At 44.0% G+C, this 23398-nt stretch overlaps 1 protein-coding gene across 1 annotated transcript in view; it reads left to right on the top strand.

Moving 5' to 3' along the window:
- The window catches only part of Sh2d4a (SH2 domain containing 4A), a 60007-nt gene that overhangs the window by 5737 nt on the left and 30872 nt on the right, over positions 1–23398 (top strand). The window contains 2 exon segments of the mRNA XM_040742208.1: positions 10872–11028; positions 12717–12888. Of these exon segments, the coding sequence (XP_040598142.1) occupies positions 10872–11028; positions 12717–12888 (329 nt within the window).

Here is a 23398-nt window from a genome sequence, read left to right as displayed (position 1 = left end):
AGAGTTCTTTTGAGACTATCAGGGAAGGAATTCTTTGTTCATTATGACCTAAATGTATACATGCACAAATATGGAAAGTTCATGTTAACCCCCCAACACACACATAAGCTCTGTTATGAATCAGTACTTAATTAAACACATACACGTGTACACACACACACACACACACACACACACACACACACAGAGCACACAGTTTTCAAGGTCACTTGCTGAAGGATTCATACTCAATTTCCCTTCATTTTATTTAAATCAATAGCCAGGAAAAGCAAAATTTTGTAGAACCATTCAGGATTTCAATAGTTGAGAAAATCCCACTGGTATGCTTGCCAGATACCCAGATGCAAAGTGGAAATCAGTTTAGTGGCCTTTGCCTCACACATAACTAAAATTCTTTTTATGAGGTCTATATACTGATAAGAAAAACAAATATGAGTGGTTTGGTTATTATTATCTTTTGCACAATTTCAGGGCTAGGAGGAAGACCAGGGTGAGGATACCTGCATGGTTGTGCAGGAAGCACTAGGGTCAATCTCAAATACCACTACCACAACAGCACCAAACCAATAACCAAAAAGTCCTGGATATAATATTTTTTTAAAAGGTATTTTAGATGTTCTGTGAAATACATAGTGTCTTATCCTCCCAAAATTTGTGCAATGCTGGTATTAACTGTCCAATATTATAGTCTAAAACAAACAAAACCAACCCTTAGAAAGTTACACCCTGTACAGATTATCAGATCTGTAGGAGTTCATGTTGCACTATCCAGATTACAACTTTTCCTTCAAATAAGCAATCGTGAATTGAAGCATTGGGAGCTGATTTACCTGTTCACACCCTTGCATCCCCAGGCACAGTTTATCAAACAGCTGGGCTCCCCCAGGGCACCCTACTCATTGAAAACCAGATATGTTGCTATAGTGGGATGGCTTTGGGGACTGTTGAGACCAGAAGTGTGCTTGACCCTGGTCCTTTCCTAAGGTGTGGCTTCTCAAATTTGCTAAATTGCTTTCCTTGTGATGATTACTTAAGGCAATTGCTTCAATTACTTTGCTTAGCTGTTTCCTTGTAGAGTTTTCAATATACCTTTTTAAAAATCTACATTACCTTTTTGTTTAACTGATTGTAGAAGTCTGCTAATATGCTGATATGAAACAGTGAAAATTCTATCAATCTTGCTTATCAGACGTTTATTACCCCCTTAAATCCTTTAGCACTTGGAGAAAGACTGCTGACCTTAAACCAGTTCCTCTCATGATCAGAGAGCTGGGAAAACTTTTCCATTTCCTCTAGAAAACAAATACTTCTCATATTTAACCTTGCCCAGCCTCTGGAGCGGCAACCACAGGTTGTCCAAGGCAGCATCGTGCTGCCTACTGGCAGCTCAAGGGCACGGCCAGTGCTACCGACCTACTAAGCTCCCCAGGGAGGGCAAGGGCTTCCATGAGGGATTTTCAGAGTCTGTCACATCATCCCAGGAGGGAGCCTCAGTCCTCCCCCATGTGTCCAGGCTAAGAGAGCATCCCTCCACATGGTATGGTTTCCCAGAGTCCCTCTGTATGCCAGGAATAAATACTGCTCTACTCTCCAAGGACCCACAGATTGCCAAGGCCTCCTCTCTGTCACCCAGGTTTGGTGGGAGGGATGTCTGGATCAGTCCCATGCTGGCCCCTCAGTCATCAGTCTGGGGTCCATGTGTTCCCCCTTGTTTAGGTCAGCTGCCTCTGTGGGTTTAGCAGCCTGATCTTGATTCCTTTGGTCATCACTCCTCTTTGCAACTGGGTTCCAGGAGTTCAATTCAGTTCACAGCTGTGGGTGTCTGCCTCTGCCTCCATCAGCCACTGGATGAGAGTTCTAGGATGGCATATAAGGTAGTCATCATTCTTATTATCATGGGAGGGCATTTAAGGTAGCCATAATGCCAGTTGGTGTCATTCTTGTAAATCTATAAAGATCTCACTAGTGCCAGATCTCTCCTCCAACTTATACTGGCTCCCTCTTTTATGGTATCTCCCATCTGTTTCTCCTCCATTCTTACCCTGGCTCAACCTTCCTGCTCTCCCACATCCTCCTCTCCCCTCTTCTTTTCTCCCTCTCCTTCTCCCATCTCCTTCTGCCCTCCCCTTCTCACCCCCCCAATCCAATTAGGAGATCTCATCCCATAACCCTTCTCCAGGTTACCATGCATATCTATCTTAGGGTCCTCCCTGTACCCCAAACTCTCTGGAGGTGGGATTGTGGGCTGGCAATGCCCTGCTCCATGTCTGAAATCCATATATGAATGAGTAGACACCATGCTTGTCTTTTTGTGAATGGGTTACCTCACTCAGGATGGTTCTTCTAGTGCCATCCATTTACCTGCAGATTTCAAGATTCCATTTTTTTTCTGCTGGGGAGTACTCCATTGTGTAAATGTACCACATATTCTCTACCCACTCTTCAGTTGAGGGGCATCTAGGTTCTTTCCAGTTTCTGGCTATTACAAATAATGTTGCTATGAACATAGTGGAACAGACATCCTTGTTGTATGAATGTGCATCTTTTGGGTATATGCCTAAGAGTAGAATTGCTGGATCTTGTGGTAGACTGATTTCCATTTTCCTGAGGAATCTCCATGCCAATCTCCAAAGTGGCTGCACAAATTGGCATTCCCATCAGCAGTGGAGGAGTGCACCCCTTTCTCCACATCCTCTCCAGCATAAACTGTCATTAGTGTTTTTGATTTTAGCCATTCTGATGGGAGTGAGATGGTATCTCAGAGTTGTTTTGATTTGCATTTCCCTAATGGCTAAGGAGTACTTTCTCAAGTGTCTCTTGGCCATTTTGGACTCCTCTATTAAGAATTCTCTATTTAGTTCTGTACCCCACTTTTTTATTTTTTATTATTTTTGTATTCCACTTTTTAATTGGATCCTTTGGTGTTCTGAAGACTTGCTTCTTGAGTTCTTTGTAAATTTTGGAGATCAGCCCTCTGTCAGATGTGGGGTTTGTGAATATCTTTTCCCATTCTGTGGACTGTTGTTTTGTATTGTTGACTGCGTCCTTTGCCCTGCAGAAGCTCCTCAATTTCAGGAGGTCCCATTTTTTATTAATTGTCGATCTCAGTGTCTGTACTACTGGTGTTATGTTCAGGAAGCTGTCTCCTGTACCAATTCATCCAAGGGTACTTCCCACTTTCTCCTCTAAGAGAATCAGTGTGGCTGGGTTGATGTTGAGGTCTTTGATCCATTTGGACTTAAGTTTTGTGCATGGTGACAGATGTGGATCTATCGGTTGTCTTTTACATGCCGGCGTCCAGTTACTCCAGCACATTTGTTGAAAATGCTTTCTTTTTCCATTGTATAGTTTTAGCTTCTTTGTCAAAGGTCAGGTGTTCCAAGGTGTGTGGGTTGACATCAGGGTCTACCTGTCTGTTTATAAAATTAACTCAAAAAAACTGTAGCCCTACTATATATACACAAAAAAGGGGATGAGAAAGAAATCAGAGAAACATCACCCTTTACAATAGCCACAAACACCATAAAATATCTTGGAGTAACTCTAACCAAACAGTTGAAAGACCTGGATAACAACAACTTTGAGTCTTTAAAGAAAGAAATTAAAGAAGATACCAGAAAATGGAAAGATCTCCCATGCTCTTGGATAGGTAGGATCAACGTAGTAAAAATGGCAATCTTACCAAAAGCAATCTACAGATTCAATGCAATCCCTATCAAAATACCAACACAATTTTTCACCGACCTCGAAAGGACAATCCTCAACTTTATATGGAAAAACAAAAGACCCAGGATAGCAAGGCAACCCTGTATAATAAAGGAACTTCTGGAGGCATCACCATCCCTGACTTCAAGCTCTATTGTAGAGCTATAGTCCTGAAAACAGCCTTTCTAGAATCTTAAGGTTGATGCAGGAATGGCCGAGAAAATAATTTAGCCAGCAATAGACCAGATACTTTCTGAATTCTCATGAGACATTGTCTTTCATAAAGCAGGAGATAATTACGGACTGACAGCATTTGCTAAGTGATAGCTAAGAAGTCTGAGGACTGTAGCAAGGTACCACATATGGATTCACCACTGCTCTGAATTGAGATTTGATGAATGTGTAATGAAGATCCTGGTGGCATAAATGTGTAATTGAAGCTTCTTGGGAACCTGAGAATGTAGACTGCCTAGGCTACAGTGTGAGTTCAAGTCCAGCCTAGAGACCTTTGTAAGACTCTGCCACAAATAAAAGTAAAATGTGGGCTGGGAGATGGGTTAGTGACTAGAGTGTTTACTGTATTCATGTGAGGACTTGAGTGCTGATCTCCAGAATCTGTAAATTCTGAGTGGTCTCGTCAACCTATCTGTAGTTTTAGCCTTAAAAGGCAAAGGCAGAGACCAACCTCCCCCCCTCCACCAGAGTAAGTTTGTTAGCTAGACAAACCACATTGGTTATCTCTGGATTTCATTGAGTCCCTGTCTTACTGAATAAGAAAGAAGAGTCATTCAAGATGATTCCAGACCTCAACCTTGAATCATGGACATGCATATATGTTTAAGAAAACCTGCATGTATGTATACATACACGCAAATATTCATACATGTACACCACACACACACACACACACACACACTTGGAAATGGAAAATGCTTTAAAATGTAAGGGACTGGGGATGGAGACACAGCTCAGAGCAGTCAGCAGTCACCTAACAAAAAAAAACTGGGTTTAATTTCCAGTGCTTAGGGGGGAAAGGCTATAAACTACCAGATTTCACAGATGGGTAGTAGGAAAATATAAAAAAAAGTAGATGTGGAAATTCATTATTGGTGTCTTGGATTGGATGTATTATTTGAGTTAATTTCATCAGTTTTTAGGTGTACAGAATATTTGAAAAGTTGTCCTTATGGATGTGGTCTCCATTTGGACAGGACTGCTCTCTGCCCTAGAAGCCCCTTAGGAAGCCCAGCCAGTGTGTTTCATGCTGGCTATCTTATTCAGACTCTAAGGTGAGTGCTTCTGGAGGTCATCACTAAATAACAGCAACCAAGCCTGCAGCATGAAGTAGTTTATATTTCATGGAGGAGGAAAGTGAAGCTTGGTCATTAGCTAACTTGCCTTGGGCAAATAGCTGGTCATTGACAGTTGGAACAGACTGATTTTGATCCTCCCTAAACTGGTACTAAGAACAAATGTGGTCCATGTCGAGTTTAACTGGGGTTTAGGAGCAGTCCTAAAGATGCCTTGCCCATATCTAAGACAGAAGTTGACACTCTTCCTGTATGCTTTGTCACATTAACACAAACGGAAGACATGGTTCTCCTCTGCCTTTTTGTATTGGCTCTTAATGAATCCGAGGATAGGAGCACAAAGTCCAGGCAAGGATCTGGTGGTTGGGGTGGTGTGTCCTCATCTGCCTTTGAGATACGTGTGCTTGAGCTGCACGTGGTGGTTGGAATGAGATGGATGCTATAGGCTCATATATTTGGAGGTTCAGTCACCAGGGAATGTAACTGAAAGGATTACTGTGCTGAGTACAGAGCCTGACTTCTGAGGTTATATAGTAAAAGACCTGTGGTCCCTCCTCACTCTTTCAAACCTCTCCCCATTTCCTTCACCCTCTCCTTCTCTCCCCTGTCCTCTCCCCGCATTCCTTGCCGGAGGAGATGTATAACTTATCATGGGCTTTGAGGCTTCAAGGGCCCAAGCCAGTCCCAGCATCGGCCCCACCCTGCCCTACCTTATGTCTGTGGGTCCACAATGCAGCTCTCAGCTACTGCTGCAGCACCATGCGGGCTGTCATTCTGCCCACCATGCTGAAAATAGACTACCCTCGGAAACTGAAAGCAAGGGCCAACTACATAGCTTCTCATGTAAGAGTTGCCTTGGTCATGGTGTCTCTTCACAGCAAGAGAACAATGACTAAGGCTTGGATTCATCTCTGTTTGCTGGACTTTTACTGTTACCATAGGCACGTTCCTCTAGCTAGTCTCCTGTTTCCAGGAAGCATGGTTCCACAGAGTAGAGCAGGAATGCAGCGGCGACTCTGGAAGTGTTAGCTAGTCAAACAGTTGAATCCCTTTTTCTCTATTCAGAAGTGACTCAAACCCATGTCGCCAGGAGACTTTTCACCAAGCTTGGGTCTGGTTGTCATTACCCCATGAGAACTTCTGTTCAGATGGCTCATGAGCCCTGCAAGTTTGTCAGAAAGAAAATTTTTCCAAGGTTTTCCTCTGGTTCCTCATCGACCCCTGGTCCTGCTTGTCACTATGTCATGATGGTGGCTCTGCTCTCTTCCTAGTCACTAAAGCCAAATAGCCGGGAGACTTTGTGACTCCTCTCTGACCCTTACCTTTTTACTTTGCCTTTTCTGTCCTATGGAGATTCCCCTACCAGGGTATTGGTCTGTTATAATGTGTCAGGCTTAAGTTTTACGTTGAAACTGTTGCATTTAATTCTTATGATGTCAATGTTGTCCCCTTTACTTTGCAAAGAAAGGAATAAATGGAAAGATGCAATTTGTGTAAATCAGAGCTGGAACCAGTGTTTGAATTGGAGTCCAGTTAAGTACCTGGTCTTGTCTGACCGGTTGACCAGACCTCTCGCCTTAACATCTTGTCTGTCTAACTCTGAGCTGGCACTGCGTGTCTGCAGGCAATGACTGCATTCCCACCCCACTTGCTGCCCTCAAATCCCGCACTCTCCCTTCTTCATTTCTTGCCTCTGTCTACTCCTTTGATTGGAAGTCTTACTCATCTGTCCACCAGTCACTGCCTGGGACTGTGGTGTCAGGCATGTCACCCAACTTTCTCTCTGTTCTTGGTCCTCTAAAATATGTATATGATTTTATTAAATTGAAATGACATTGGTGTTAGTAACTCCAGCTTATCTAGCAAAATTGGAAATTATAGGGGGAAAATACAAGTAATTTGAGGAAGACTTGATAGAAATGGGCCTTGGCCTTCATTAAAATGAACATGAAGACAGATCTGACCTGTTCATACCCCCATCTCACCCTACGAGACGAGAAAGAATACTGTGTTCATTTGATGTGGGTGAGCCCAGCTTATCCAGTATCCTATTGGTGCTCTTTTCACTCCCGATGTTTCTATTTGGATCACATCAGAATTATTCTTTAAATCCAGGCTTTGCTGTCACAGATCAGTTTTGGATCCCCCTGTCAGAGTGCAGTGGGTCCTTTTCTAGGCTGTGATGGCCTTACAATAAAGTATGCTTAGGAATGGCCTAGCATAGTGTATAAAGATGAGGATGGTGCAGGCATCCACCAGTCAGAAGGGACAGTGGCCATAGATGAGGACTCAGAGGTCTCTGGCAGATGATGCTCATCATTTTGTTTTACTTGAGGAGCGGGTTCTTAGAGGAGAGGGCAGAGTGGTGAAAGATAGTGCAGGGGCCTCTGGGGTGATAGTGTGTACAATCTCAGGATTGTTGGCTATCTTAGTACTGTCATAGGAGCCTGACTTCAGGCAGGCACACAGACTAGTACTGAATTCTACCAATGTGCCGTAGTATTTATCTTGGGGAAATGCTTTTGTTAGAGCTCAATGGAACTCAATGGAGCTCAATGGACTCACAATAAAGTAGGGTTAGGAATAGCCTATTTAATGATTAATATGAGCATCCACCAATGTCCCAGGAAGGAGTTACTGCAAGCATCCCTGACATATCATGGGAAGCTTTTAATCCTGCTGGACCCATCGTATAGCAAACACAACAGTGTTACATAGTAACATGTAAGAATGTAAGACTGGAGTAAGAATGTAAGAGTGGAGATATGCCACTCAATTTTTCTGGGATCTTTTACGGCTCTGCCCCATTAGAGGGTCTGCCTGTAGGGGAAAATCTCTTGGTTCACAGAAAACACTTCTCTGAAGAACCGGGTATGACTGTAGGTCTCTGCCTGGCAGTTCTTTATGAAGTTGTCCCCGAGCAAGATGGACCCACTTATCTAGAAAAGCTGGTTTTACAATAATTTGGTAGGAGCCCCCGAGATACCAATCACAAAGAGACCTGTGGTTGTTCAGCCACACTTAAAAGACTAGAGAAGCAAAAGACCTTGTAATTATGGGGAAGTACTAATCAAATTCCCTGCCTCCCCGTGTTCACCTTTAGGAGTGCATACAATTTCAAGGTGAGGTAGACGGGAAATCCAGAGGGACCAGGTTGTGTTAGACTGTAAAAGAGATATTCTGCGTGTCACATGCAGAATTTCTAAGCACGCCTTTCCTTTATGGAGGTGTGTTAGGGGCTGGCTACACGGCTCCGTGGGTGCCTGTTCTCTGCTTTTCTTTTTTCTTCCCCCTTCCCCTCTCCCTCCTCCCCTCCTCCCCCTCCTCCTCCTCCTCCTCTTTTAGTTACCAGGCCCCACATATCCCAGGCTGAGCTTCAACTCCCTAAATAGCCAAGGGTGTCATTGAATTGATCTTCCTTCCATGCCTGATTTTATGGTTGAACCCAGCCCAGGTATAAGCCCTGTCCTGTTTCCTCAATTTGAGGATTTCTCTCTGTCTCTGTCTCTCTCATGCAGCTGTGCTCTGACATTGTTCTCTCTGTTCCCGACGCCCTTAGAGCAGTGTTAGAATGTGCAGACCTTGTGGAAATGTGCCCTGGACAAACAGCTGAGCCCTCTTTTCTCTTCGCTGGTGGGCTCTAGGACGCATATCTGCTGCCTAAGCCGGCTCTCACCATTCTGTATCCCAACATTTGCTGTCCCCTGGGCATCATCTAATGCCATCCTTCCCTTCCTTCTTCTCTGCATGGCTGTGCACGTTCCCACTCATCTTCTACCCCCCTTAGCTCTCTGGGGACTCGGAATTCTCCACTTGCCTACTACTTATGAATAATTTGGATTCTTTTCGTCTGCCTTCAATGAAGCCCATGTTTCTCCAAGGTTCTCTTCTTGGCTTCCTTCTCCCTGGGAGCCCAGCTATCCCGGTGATTTCAGTGATGTGTGTAAGGTAATTTCCAAGGCCACCTGGCCAGTTTCGATCTCATTTGCTTTCTGTACTCAAGGGGTTCTGGAGCTGTGGAGGCAGAACAGAGGCTCCTCACTGGAGAGGACTCTGAGCACCTGCTTCGTGTGACAGCTTGAGTCGAATCCTTTTATTACTTGCCGGTGTTTGTGGCCACAGCGCTCCCAACCCTCTTCAGCTTTCTCCTCTCTTTTGGTTTCTCTTCTACTTCCAGTTCCTGCGTGCTCTCCACTGCTCACCTGCACTCCTAGGCTCTGTCTGTCCCCCCCAAGGCAAGACCTTCTCCAGAGTCATCCCTGCCACTGCAGCCTGCAGACTCTACGAAAATTGTTTTGGGATATTCATATGGTGTCACAGCTGAACAATAACTCTCTGGGCTCCGAGTCTGCCTCTCTTGGCCTCCAACTATCATCTGTTCTATGTTTCAGTCTCCTGTTGTAAAAAATATTAGCAGAGAGTTACTTAAGTGAGGGTTAAGAGATGAGATGAAAATATTATAGTTGGTCTCAGGGGTATGTAATAGAGGCCGTTTTATGTGGTATGACAGAGAGTTAATGAAACATTTCACATGTCCTGAAACTGCAAGACCAGTAAAGGCTGACCCCAGGGTCGACCCCCAGAAGAGCGCTCCGGATGTCTTCTCTCCTTCTACCTGGGTTCCACCTTCACTCTGTCTCTCGCCGTGATGACAGGGTCAGAGCAGTTCCTTCTGACTTTGAGGTCCGTGGTGAAGATTGCACAAATCTGTCCCACTCTGCTCAGAGATTTTTAGGACTCTCTAAAAATGTGGGGTGAGATCATTTATCTAGAAAAGAGAAGAAAATGGAGCTCAAGTTTGGCAGCCTATTTTGTAATGCAACCTGAGACAGCACTCTGAAATGGGCCAATAGTGCACGAACGCTTGCATTGCTTAGCCTAAGACCAGAGGCAGCCCCAGTGTGGATTTCTAAGGAACACAACCTGGATCCACATAGTCTGCATTCCATTCACACACTCTGCACCCTTGGCTGGTTTGAGGGTATTGGCTATCTTAACTTTGAGCTACAATGACCTGAGCAGACCCCAGATCTGTCCCTTTACTTCAGGGACTGTATGTCTTGGTCTCTCCTAATCACACATTACAGTTTCCTGGTCTCAGGGACCAAGCTCTCATCTGGTTTCATTTCTGGAGCTTAGAAACTAGATGTAATACAAACCCCAGGACCAACTGTAAACAGGGTTATTTAAGTAGCTTCACCAAGTGTCATACTACCCAGGCAGTAGTATCTTCTCACATGCTGGTGTGAATCTCCAAGCAGCCCCATAAGTAAATAATAGGCTGGCTGGTGACAGCAGTTAACCTCTGTTGAACTCCTATTATGTGGCAGATACAAGGGCATCCTTAACATGCCTGTTCTTCACAGCCGTCATTGTAATGGATGTTAGTATTCCCATCTGGCAGATGAGGATACTGAGTTTTAAAGATATGAGTTTTTCTACGTCACATAGCTGGTAGGTGGCAAGGCTAATATTTGAATGAAACCAGTCTTACTCTAAAATACATCCTTTTAAGACCCTTTAGTGGTAGTGGAAACAACAAATGTTTGAACAGCTATTCAATTCTGGGTAATGGGAAAATCCTTAGTCTTAAGAGGTTGTACCTGAATGGTAGCTCACTCTCTTACCCTAAAAGATAAGAAACACTGTGAACATCCTCTCTCAGCATCCGGCAGGTGCAAGCACCAGGCCCATTATATTTGTAAAGAAACCTTCACAGCCCCGAGCATTACTGTTTGCAGGTTGGAAGTGTTTTGTTTGACCAAACCCCCTCCCCAGACTGAAAATACTAAAGTTATTGGGACGCATAATATCCTGTAGATAATTTGTTCAACCGAAATTTTGTTTCATTTTCAGAGAATGGCAAATCTGTGCATTGGAAGCTGGGTGCTGATAAGCAGGTGTGGGTTTGGGTGATGGGCGAACACCATCTAGACAAACCCTACGACGTGCTGTGTGATGAGATCCTTGCTGAGAGGGCGCATCTGAGAGCACTGCAGGACTCAGAGCTCAGGTAGGGAAGCCACACCCCAGCCAGAGACCGGCTGCATTTCAAAAAGGCTGTGTGCACTAATTCCTTCTTTTCATCGCTGTGACAGAATACTTGACAAAAGCAACTCAAGGAAGTTGAGTCTTGAGACAAGGTTTCTTTGTGTCAAATTCAAAAAGGAATAGAGCCCATCATGGCCAGGAGGGCATGGTGTCAGGAATCTGGTCACCTTAAACCTCTAGTCAGACATCAGGGTGAGCAGAAAGTGGGGCTGGAGTATAAAACATCAAGGCCAGCCCCCAATGACTCCCTGCCTCCAGTGAAACTGAAGGTTCTACAACATTCCCAGATAGCACCATCAGCTGGTGATTGAGTATGCAGACACATGAGTTTGTGTGTGTGTTGGGGGGGGTATTTCAATTCAACAGCATACTGCAGAGACACCTCTTGCTCATGGCTTCTGGTAGGAGAGCAAGCAGACATTTGAGGGTCGGAAGACTCATGTTAGATCTTCCTAAGAAGGTCACTAGAGCTCTCAGTGGTTCCCTTCTTGCCTGCCTGCAAGGCTGCCAAACAACTGCTTCATGGCTCTGACAGCCATCCCAGTCCCATTGCTGATTTGCATGAGCACACTGACTCCCCCTCTGCCACCACTGCTCTAATAGCGTCTTCCTGGAGCAGCACCACAGGATGCAGCCAGGTGTCCCATGCATTTGTGAGAACTGAACCAGCTGTGGGCAGTGGCATGGCAGGTTCTGCAGGTGCCAGCCCTATGCCAGGCACCAGGAATGCAATGGGAATCAGAAGAACTCATTCCAGCCTAGGATAGAAACAAGCAGCTGCTGTAACACAGGCTGTGCTCAGAGGGAGACTTGGTTAAGGTGTAAACAGAATCCCCCCATTCTGATGCATAGATCAGCGGAAATCTGAGTTGAGTCTTGAAGGAAGAGTTGGGTACCCAGCTATGGAAGGTTAGGAGAGAGATTCAAATAGAGGGCACGATCGTGATTCCTCAGCTTGGTTTTGAACAGCTCTGTGAGGAGTGGTGAAACCTTCTGAGTGCTTGGGGTACACCAGGTGAACCCCAGGAGATGGGGATGATGGTCTAAGGTGCTTTGTAGGCTAGGCTTAGGAGTCTGAACTTTCTAGGGGCACTGAGATTTTCATGGGAAATTTACATAATCAACTGCACACCTAAGTGACTTGGAACAGAGGCAGGTATGATCACCTCTTCTAGTTCTGGGCAGCCCCGCTGTGAGCTGGTGAGCTGAAGTTGGAACAGATGTGTGGACTTAAAACTTGAGTGCCCAAAAGCTAAGAGTGTCTCACTCCAATTCTCCTGATGTTAAAACCATAAATGAGTACACTGTGATGCAGGGGATATTCTTTGAATGGCCACATGAAGGCAGCATGAACTCCTGGCAGCCTAGCTGAGTCAGGAGCTGGGTAACCCTGGGTTCAAGTCCTGACAAAACCATTATGTGATCTTGGGTAAATTATAGTATTTCTTTGAGCCTTTTGTTGTGATGCAAGGATAGGATGGTTATTTTTATGATTTAGTTAATGTTTTTAAAGTTCCAAAGACCTACCAGATGATAAGCACAATAGCACGCAAGCTGCTGCTTTCACATGGTTTGGTTGTAGACATCGGCTTTGGAAGGCCTGTTCCTGCTAAAGAGTGTTTTGATCATTTCCCTGTTGTTTCTCTGCAGGAAAGCTCAGGCTGCAGAATCCGCCAATAGCTTGGGAACTAAGTCACAGAGCTGTGGTCAGCAAGCACTAACAAAGCTGGGGCCTCAGAATGTCACCCGGAAGGCAGCTGCAGAGGAGGGGCCAGGGCAAGGACCCAGAGCAACACCAACCAAGAATGAAGACAGAGCCCATGTGAGTCATACCTACACATCAATGTGTAGAACCCCATAGCCCGGGAGGGGAAGGGAGGCGGCCATTGACACAAATGGACCACACACTGGAAGCTCAAACACCTCCAACCTTTTTTTCTTTTTGGTTTTTCGAGACAGGGTTTCTCTGTATTGTTTTGGACCCTGTCCTGGAACTTGCTCGGTAGACCAGGCTGGTCTTGAACTCACAGAGATCCGCCTGCCTCTGCCTCCCGAGTGCTGGGATTAAAGGCGTGCGTCACCAAGGCCCACCTCACTTCCAACCTTGAAGGTCCTATCATTCACCTTATATTGGTGGGTAGGGGCTTTTTTAAACCTTATATTTCATGAGTATGGTTAAAGGTAGGCTTTGAGGGCCAAACCGTCCTTGTCATGATTGCACACAAATGATCGAGTATGGATGTGGTCTAGTAAAACTTTATTGACAGATTAATGAAGGACCATTCCCAAGTTAGATTAGATTATGTTGAGTCTTCCTTTGTTTAATACAAGGACTCTAAACAAAAGTGTCCTTTTGGCTTCATGGATTCTGCATATGATGTAGGGACAGTTGCTTTCTCCATGGAATAGAATTTTTTGCTAAGAACTGGTATGGATTCTTTTATGGACCAGGTACTTTAGGACGTTCTAATAGAATTTGCTTCTTGGATTATAGTTTGGAAGAACAATAAACTGTATTACAAATTACGGTATTCTGCCAGAAATTTAATTAACGCTGCGAATTAACAGAGGATTTGCTGTTGTTTGACTTGCATTCAAGTCCATGTGTTTTATAGGTGACTAGTGCGTCTGTCTGAAGCTACCTTTGAGGTTGGCCCTTGAGGATATGGTTATCTCTGTCCCGCCTACATTCTGAGTCTGATAATATTCTAATCATTAACATGGCTCAAGGGTTGCTATGTGGCAAGGCAGATCAGGCTGCAGAATGCCTCCTTCAGTGCCCACAATACTGTGGATTAGCTGCTGCTTTTCTTTGTCCAGTTTATTGATTTTTTTGTACCTCTGTGCACATATGAGTACAGGTATGTGTTCATGTATGTGGAGGCTAGAAGACAGTATTTAGTGTCATTGTGAAGAAATCCATCTACATCATTTAAATGGGGTCTCTCATTAGCCTGAAGCTCGCTAGTCAGACCAGACTGGGGGCCAGTAGACAAGATATTCTCTTGTTTCTGCTTCTGTGGTGCTGGCATTGCAAGCATGCATCACCCAATATCTCTACATGGGCTCTGAGGATTGAACTTCAGTCCTCAAACTTGTAGAGCAAGCGCTTGACTGACTGAGGCTTCCTGAAATCTCTGTCTTCGTTTGTCTTATAAATGAGGAACCTGAGGGTAGGGTTGGTTAAGCAACATGCTGAAGGTCTTGTTCATACCTAGGTCTTTATGATTCCTAAGTTACCCCTCAACTGTTAGTTCTTTTTTAGAGATTTACTTGTTTGTTTTTCTTTTATGTGTATGAGTGTCTGTGTGTAGGTATGTGCATCATGTATATGCATTGACTAAAGAGTCCGGAAGAGGGTGTCAGAATCCCTGGAGTTACAGACAGTTGTGAGCAGCCATGAGGGTAATGGAGCCAAGCCTAGTTCCTCTGAAGAACAGCCAGTGCTCTTCACTGCTGAGCTGTCTCTCTGGCCCACTGAACTGTTGACTTTTACTAGTCAGTGTCTATGTCCTTACTGTGAAGACTATGAAGAAGCGCCACACATGTTAGCCTTGTAGTCTTTAGTCTAAATTTCTAAATTTTGGGTTGGATCCTCGCATCATCTTCTCAATGAGGCTCCCAAGCTTTCTCATACTTAGTGTGGACTCAGCATATTTTACACTAAACTCTCTCCAAGCCACTCTCTTTGCAACACCTCTAAACTGAAGAGCGTTAGCAACAACAACCTCAAGGAACACCAGGTGTGCGTGCTTATCCGTGTGCTTGAATTACATTGTCAGAGTAATTACGTTCTTTTCAAAACTAAGATAAAAGATGAAAATAGAAACTAAACATCTCCATAAGCAAACATATCATAAGCATGGAGTGACATTGCCTGCTAAAGTTTCAAATGGAAAGTGATGGTATGGGGGGGGCAGTAAACATTTAGGTTCAAGAAATACAGATGCCAGTGAAAATTTTATTTTTTTTCTATTTCTGCTTTCCCCATGTTGGGGGTGGGGGCCCTGTCAAATTCTGCTATGATGCTGGCAATGGGATGCTCAGGGAGTCTGTGATATTTGCATTTGAATGGCAGACTCCTGTAGAATCTACTTAATGGCATATTTATATTTTGCTTGTAAACCCTGCCTATGTTATTACAGTGTAAACTAGTGACTCCATCATGGTTTGGCATATCAGGCAAGGGAAACCAATACTATCTAGTAGAATTTGTGGATGAGTAAAAGAGATAATAAATGCAAATGCAACAAGTTGATCCCTGGCACCTGCCAGGGGTTTGGCTGATTCCCTCTCCTCCTCTTTCAATAATAGTTTTAACTTATAGAAAGCAAGACCAGTATTCCAAGCCTGAGTTAATTACTAATTTCTTTAAAAACCAAAGCCTCAAGATAACAAGTTGGAGTCAAAATAATCATGGCCGTCAGGAACTTTACTGATGGGGAGGTGCAGAGGGATTTAACTAATGCTTAATTTTGCACAATTATAAGTGTTCTGAAGGCAAGTATGGGTTTCCCTGCCACAGGACTTGGGCCAGCGCTTCCTGAGTGACCATTATAAGGACTTGAACAAGGGACTTTTGGGGCTACAGTTTCAGGCGATGGCAGCATGGGAAAAGACTTTGAGGGAATCAGGCAGAAAGGGACACGTGAATGTCTTGTTACAATGGGAATGAGCAAGGGCAGATAGGAAGGGGAGTGTCAGTGTTTTACTCTATTTTCAGAAATAATTGGAAATCATCCATGAGTTTTGCACAGCTTTACATTCTGGAAAGAACTGGTCAGTCTTACATTACTGGGAGTGCAGGGACAGATAGAGGAGCCAAGCCTCTACACTTCCTGTCTAGGGAATGGGAAGCCACCGGGGTCACCAGGGGCTCCTGGAAGAGGAGCTGTGGTTTGGACACAGGGAGGGTTTCCCATGCTGCCCACAGCAGTAGATGGTGTAGAAGGCCATCTTACCTGTGAGCACGTGCGGTTTGCCTTAGAGATTTTTCTAATGCTGTCATGTCATTTCCCACTCATTTCATAATTTCTTCTGACATATAAACCAAGCAACTACAAGGATTTCTTTTTATAAAATAAATTGATGGTCAAGAGATGGCAAGATGTGCCTCCAAATCAAAGATTGGAATAGCCTTGTTTCGTGAATCTTCCTCAGTCCCCATTCTCATAATTCTGGTATGTTTTTTGACATGACAGAAATATGTGTCACCATATCCTAGACCTTTTCATTCAGATGAGAACTCCTGTAGGAAGAGACTAGAATCAGGGGAGTCATCTTTTTATTTTTAATGATTTTTATTTATATTAAAAACAATCTTATTTTACATACCAATCCTAGTTCCCTCTCCCTCCTGTTCTCCCATTTCCCCCACCATTTTCCCATCCCACCCCCATCCGCACCTCAGAGAGGGATCCTCGAAGCCTGTCACATCATTGGGACAGTACCTAGGCCCTCCCCCGTGTATCTAGGCTGAGAGAGTATCACTCCATAGGGAGTGGGCTCCAAAAGTCCATTTGTGCACTAGAGATAAATAATGGTTCCACTGCCAGAGGTCCCATGGGCTGCCCAGGACTCCCAACTGAAAATTACATCTTGGGGGAGACGGGGACAACTGTTTCTGTCTTATGCTTGCTCCCTAGTTGTGAGACTAGGGTCCATGAGTTCCCACTTGCTCAGGTCAGCTGCTTCTATGGGTTTCCCCAGCATGGTCTTGACCCCTTTGCTCATCACTCCTCCCTCTCTACAACTGGATTCCAGGAGTTCAGATCAGCATTTAGCTGTGAATCTCTGCTTCGTTTCCATCAGCTACTGGATGAAGGCTCTAGGATGGCATTTAAGGTAGTCATCAATCTCATTATAGGGGAAGGGCATTTAAGGTACCTCTCCACTATTGCCTAGATTCTTAGTTGGTGTCATGTTTGTGTTTTCTTGGAGATTTCCACAGTGCCAGATTTCTCTTTAAACCTATAATGGCTCCCTCTATTAAGGTATCTCTTTCCTTGCTCTTCTTCTCAGTTCTTCCCGCAACTTGACCTTCCTGATCCCCCGTACTCAAGGAGAGTCATCTTATATGTTTCTAAAATGAAATCCAATTCCCAGCAAAGGTTTTCAAGTTTTAGCTGCAGTTTATTCTAACTCTGGGACGATTGGATATTGTCTTTAAAATTCCATTGTCTTACCAGGCCTAAACTCTAGTATGAAGAAAAAATATCTCTAGATACACTGTGTGTGTGTGTGTGTGTGTATGTGTGTGTGAGAGAGAGAGAGAGAGAGAGAGAGAGAGAGAACGCATGTGTGCGTGTGTGCATGTGTATGTGTGTGTGTGGGGGGGTTGTCATGGTATATGCACATGTGTGTGTGCAGATGTGTGTGTCCATGCTCCACTGAAGGCAGAGGAGGATTCAGTCGTTCTCTACCCTATTTCTTTGAGACTCACACAGGTGTTGTTTGTCCATGCCCTGGCTCTAGCCTTTGGCTTCTCACTCTCTGTGTGCTATGATGGATCATCAGAGCTGTCTGGTTGTTCCACATGATGGGGAGAAGCTGAGGATGTGTGGTAGAGTTTGTTTCTGGGACTGTCTTGGAAAATCCCATAAATGTGGGGACCTCTGGTTTTTCATCTATAAAAGTGGGGAAGTAATGGGATATGTGTGTCATGAAAACAGAAAGAGAAAGGGGATAGCAAGAGGGGACAGAAGACAGTAGTAAAGTGGAGAATAAGTAAAAGGTGCCATATGAAAGTGTCAAGGTCAACCCCATGTCTTTATATGAGAATTCAGACACTTGATTCAAATACCTGCTCCGTTTACCTAATGGGTTTTGGGTACAAATCATAAGAGGTAATGTATTTAGAAGAGCTTTGAGAACTGCAAGTCCCAGTGACTAGGAGGGGTTATTTTCAGTAGAAACACTGGAAGCCTGGCCTGTGCTGGCTGCTCTGTCCTCCCTGACTCCACGCTTCACTGCCTTGCACTCTTGGGCTGGTTTGAGTGACTCACTCCTTCCCCAAGCGACTAGTCTTCCATGGTTCAGCACGAGTAATGGCCTTAGAGAGCCTATGGGGTGACATAAAACAAGATCTTACCCCTTTTGGAGTTTTAATTCTCCTGGGGAGAAGGGAAGCAGCTTGAAGCCAAGGTTTAATCAGGTCTCAGGAGGGAAGTGGTCACTGGTTTGGGTCAGGGTAGGAAGGCAGGGTTTAATCAGGTTTCAGGAGGGGAGTGGTCACTGGTTTGGGTCGGGGTAGGGGAGGATGGCATGCTGGGGGTAGCAGAGTATCAATGACACGAAAGCACAGAACATGTGTAGAGGAGCCAGGGAAGAGAACAGCCTGACTGGGATCAGGCACACAGGCTAGGACCCAGGAGGGGAGTGATGCCAAGAGGCTACATTCTGCAAGTGGAAACAGCCTTGTCTTGGGGGTTGGTTTTGTTACTGTAAAAATAAATAGCAATAAACGCAGTGCACTAAAATAGTACCAATTAAAATAGACTGGAAGCCTAGTGTGTCATGTTTAAGGTCTTACAAGGCTGAAATCATGCCACATGGGCAGCTGTCTGGTGGTTCTCAAGAAGAATCTACACTTGTTAGGGCTCATAGCCAAATGAGCCACCTAAAGCTATGTTCTCTCTGCCAACCAGGGCACAGTCAGCTGATGCTATCAATTAGGGGACAGTTGGCTCCTGGAGGAGGCTTGCAGGCCTTCTCTTTCTATGTGGCCTTTCCAGGGTGATGAAGGCTGTTTCCTGCTTAGAATCTCCTGCTTCCCTTCTGCTGTGTCTTTCTGACCCCCCACTGGAGAATGTCCTCTGCTTTTAACAGCTCATGCGTCCTAAGGGACAATCCAGGATAATCTCTCCACTTAGACCCATCATTTGTAATTAATGCCTATGAAGTTCCTTTTGCCATCTAGCCCAGGTTCTGTGGAATACAGTGTGGCTGCCTTTAGAGGCCATTCTGTCCACCATGCCTGAAAAGACTGGGCCCGACAGTGTATGCCTTCTACTCATCAAAACATCTAGGCCATGATATGTTTCCGAATTCAGACTATCTCAGACTCTAGACAAGAAATGTGAATACATGACCCCATGTTGGGTCACACAAATTTTGGCAATAGATTTCTGAACTTACAGTGAACAAAGATTAATTCAAACTCCAATGTCTAATGAATCCAAGAAGCTTCTGGTAGACTGTAGTGGGCACTGCTTTGATGCTGCTTGGAATACCTTAGCTCAGGTTTGAGAGGGGTGTGTTGTGAATTTCAGTTTTTACTGTACATACAAGGTTTTTTCTTCTTATAGAAACATAGTTATGTAACTGTGGCAAACAAAGGCTTTCAGTGTTTTCCTACAGTCATTCTTCAATATCTATAAATTAGCATGTCTTTTCGATTCCATTATTAGAATGTTTGATTTTAAAAATTGCTATTTGAGTTGCTGGCTTCCATTTTATATAAAAAAATTGGCTTGGGATTTGAACAGAATTTTGTGTAATTTCTGAAATAGCCCTAAAAGTGCCCCTGCTTCTCCTACTGTATACTTATGTGAAGTAGTGCTCTCATTATTGATGATCATAAAATAAAAATAGTGCTTAACCCAGAAAAACATTGAAGATGCTCTCGAACCTGAAGAAGCAGATATTCAGCCTATATTGAATTACTTATGCACAAAATAAATCTCATTAGTGTGAATTTTTACTTTCATCTTTAATCATTGGTAAAATCATATGTGTACCAGAGAATTGTTTTAAAATAAGTCCTTCATGACTTATCATCTGCAAATGTTTGATTTGTATTCCTACTTTACATATTTATAAATATGGGGTCACAGAGCAGTTTTTCAGTTGAGATGGGTCACAAGTGGAAAAGCTTATAAACTCCTATACTATACAATGGGCAATGCCCCCAGAAAGCTTTGGGGCCGCACCCTATAGTCAAACATTATACATGTTAGTCCAAGTCAGGTTTTCCTTTGCATAGCAGTTGTATATTTTCAGAGCCTTTTAGATTTCAGAATTGTCAAGAAAGGATTGTTTTTGAGTTGCGGTAACATAACTAAGATCAAGTGTGGTAAAGCAGAATGAGAAGCACTGGGTTTTCTGTCTGACTCTGTGGCAGCAGACATCACTTTCTCTGTATGAAATGAATGATATTTAAGCAATGCTCTAAGTAAGTACAGAGCATGCCTGCACACCTAACATCTGCACCTAGGACAGATGTGACTGATGGATTGCACCACCTTTCATAGTGAGTAAGTCAACAGAGTACTCCAGGCAGCCACATGATGTCCCCTGGTTTGACTGTAGTGAGGGAATTTGATGACTGAGATTTCTACTCATGGTCCTTTCCAGCGATAAACACTTGTACTTCAAACCAACACCCCAGCTGCATGGCCTGAAGAGTGTTTTCTCAAATCACTTCTGGCTGTTGAGTAGGGTTTCCATGCAGTTTCAATGGCTGTAGTCCTTGACGTTATGAGTTTGATTCTTCCACACTGAAGCAAAAGGTAGAACTGTGATGTACAAGGTCAAAGCTAACTCAGTTTTCACGAACAGAGAGTACGTTATTCTTCAGGCAAGAGGCAAACCTGTTCAGATCTCCTTTTTAACACACCCCTTTATCCCTGACTCAAAAACTCACCTCTTGGTCACCTGAGACACAGATTTCTATCCATGGAAGATTTTGTGCAGTTTTAACCAGAACAGTAAACAGCCAGCCCAGTAGATTTGATTTTGGATTATTTTATACCAAAGTGACTTTGGGCTATGATGCCTTCATTAGCAAATGACTTCATCCAAAGGCATCCTTGACAGAACAGGGGAAGATCTGTTCTCCAGTTCTAGGAATGGAGCATTTCTGCCTCACCCTTCTAACCACGAGAAATAAACCGGAGGTCTCCCAGTTGAGTATTTTGAGCCCTGTTGTGAGGGTAAGAAAATATGAGGTCCAGTCTTGGGGCATCATCTTTCTATATATACAATATGATGTTTACAAAAGATTCCTTTAAATAATGTATCTACTTTGGTTTAAATTTTTCATTTTATCGAGCAATGTCCCAAGTTGGCTGCCCAATAGTACTAGATACCCATAAGACTTGTTGCAAGTGCAGCAGGAATGGTATATTCTGGAAAAAGACATTTTCAGTGCTTACAGGCTGTGACTTGGGGAAAGAGCTTGCAAAGGATCTGTTTCCCTCCATAACACAGAGATGAAATGGAGTGATGCCATTCCTTTACACCAGGAATGACGTGAATGTTTGTGAATATGAAGCTTGCCTCATAAACGTGGATGGGAAAAGTGAAATTCATTCACTGAAGTCCCTCAGATGTGAGATCCTCTCAGCAGCACAGATGTGGTCCTTCTCACTCCCCTGGTAACCAGTCACAGGCAAGGGAGTCTCACTGGTTTGTTCATGTTGAGGGGAGGCTGTGCTCTAAAATTTCTTCCTAGGGGAACATAGATGTAAGCAATGTCTACCCCTTCTCCTAAGGTCTCAATGACAAACTGAGGCACAATTCCACCCAAATTTATTCTGGGGGAAACCAATGAGTCTATTGGGCTTCCTTACAGAGCATAGATAAAGGTTACTTACCAGGGTGTGGGTGTGTTTTCCCAATAGGCCACACCTGAAAATTCTTTACCTGGAAAAGGTAAGGGCTTCCATAGTTGGACTTTCTTTGGATCAGCTTGGGAACCAGATGCCATTTACAGGCAAATATAAGTATGATGAGGCATTACTAGACAGAGAGGATGGTAGATGTGGCACTGTGTGAAGCCAAGGAGTTGGGTGTGAAATATTTGGATCCTGCAGTTGCATAGAGCTCTTTGGGGACACTCAGTGAGGACAGCTGTCTGAAGTTTCTCCATGTTTCTTCCCATTTCCTGCAAGAGAACAGCAGACTATGCTAATTTTTAAGATAAGACCTTTGTCTTTGCTTCCATACAAAGTGTAGTTTGGGGGCTTGTTAATATCAGGAAACTGACTGCCCTTGTCCCTTAAGGGAGCCTTGAATAAGACTATATTTTCTCACTTTTAGATTTTTATCTCTAGGGAATTACCCCACTAGTTCTGCACAAATGACCTTCAGAGCCAACCACACAGCAAATCAGCTAGGGCTATCTGTATAAGATCTACACAAGATTAGTCCTCTCAACACTCCATCGTGTGACTTTAGACAGTCAATGGTGGCTGGGGGAATGGGTGTCATTCTCTTCCTTGGTGTACCCACTGATCCGCTGGCTGCTCCTGCTCTAGTTAACCTCCCACCAACATTTATGCAAGCAACTAGATAAACTCGGTGAGCCTCTCCCTCTCTCTCCCTCTCTCTCTCTCTCTCTCTCTCTCTCTCTCTCTCTCTCTGTCTCTGTCTCTCTCTGTCTCTCTCTCTCCCTCTCTGTCTCTGTCTCTGTCTCTCTCTCTTTCTCTCTCTCTCTGTCTCTCTCTCTCAGAAACATCTGGGCTCAAAGAAGCACAACAAAGTAAAAGTAAAATATAAGACCTCTTAGACAGCAGTTTACAAAGCCAACGAGAGTCTTCTGTGTCTTATTTTCTTTAACCAAAAAGAGTTAAAGCTGAAAGCTCTTGGCTCTCAACAGCACGTGGCCCCACAAGATACTATGCACTTTGCATACACACAATATGAGTACTACCTGCAGGTACAGAGCAGTTACCTGTAAAGGTATAATGAAAACCTTTCAGCCAGCAGGTACAGAGCAGTTACCTGTAAAGGTATAATGAAAACCTTCCAGCCAGCTCTTCCTTCTGTACTGTCTGTCCAAACTGAAGTTAAGCCTGCTGTCTACTCTGTAACCAGCAATTAGCCAAGCTGGATTTTAACCATTTGCTTCAGGAGTGAAAGGCTAAGGGCTAGGGAGATAGCTCCCCTGCTAAGTGCATGGCTTGCTAGCACGGGAACCTGAATTTGATTTCTATAACCACTCTTTTATTATTGTTAAATCTGGGTGTGGTGGTGCTCATTTGAATCCTAACTCCAGGGTGGAAGACATGTAAGTATCCCTGGGGCTTGCAGGCTATCACTTATAGCCTACTTCCTGAGTTTTGGACCAGTGAGAGACCCTGTCTTAAAAAGGCAAGGTACAGACTGTCAATCCCCCTGGGAAAGAGTAAGAACACAATTTTGAACCAAATTTGAAGCAGGTGTTATTAAATACTGTCCAGGATGATGGACTCTGGCCAGGTCCATTCATGGGGTTCCCAGAGAATGGTGACAAGTCACATTTTGCAGAGGCTTACATAGGGAAACATATAGGCCTACATGTTCCCTAATTAGGGGCAAGCACATATCCAGATATACCTCCTGTCTATGTA

This window comes from Mesocricetus auratus, unplaced genomic scaffold, assembly GCF_017639785.1.
Source record: "Mesocricetus auratus isolate SY011 unplaced genomic scaffold, BCM_Maur_2.0 Super-Scaffold_6731, whole genome shotgun sequence".
Classification (NCBI taxonomy): domain Eukaryota; kingdom Metazoa; phylum Chordata; class Mammalia; order Rodentia; family Cricetidae; genus Mesocricetus; species Mesocricetus auratus.
The sequence above is the reverse complement of the archived record's forward strand: the minus strand, read 5'-3'. Positions and strand labels throughout refer to the sequence as shown.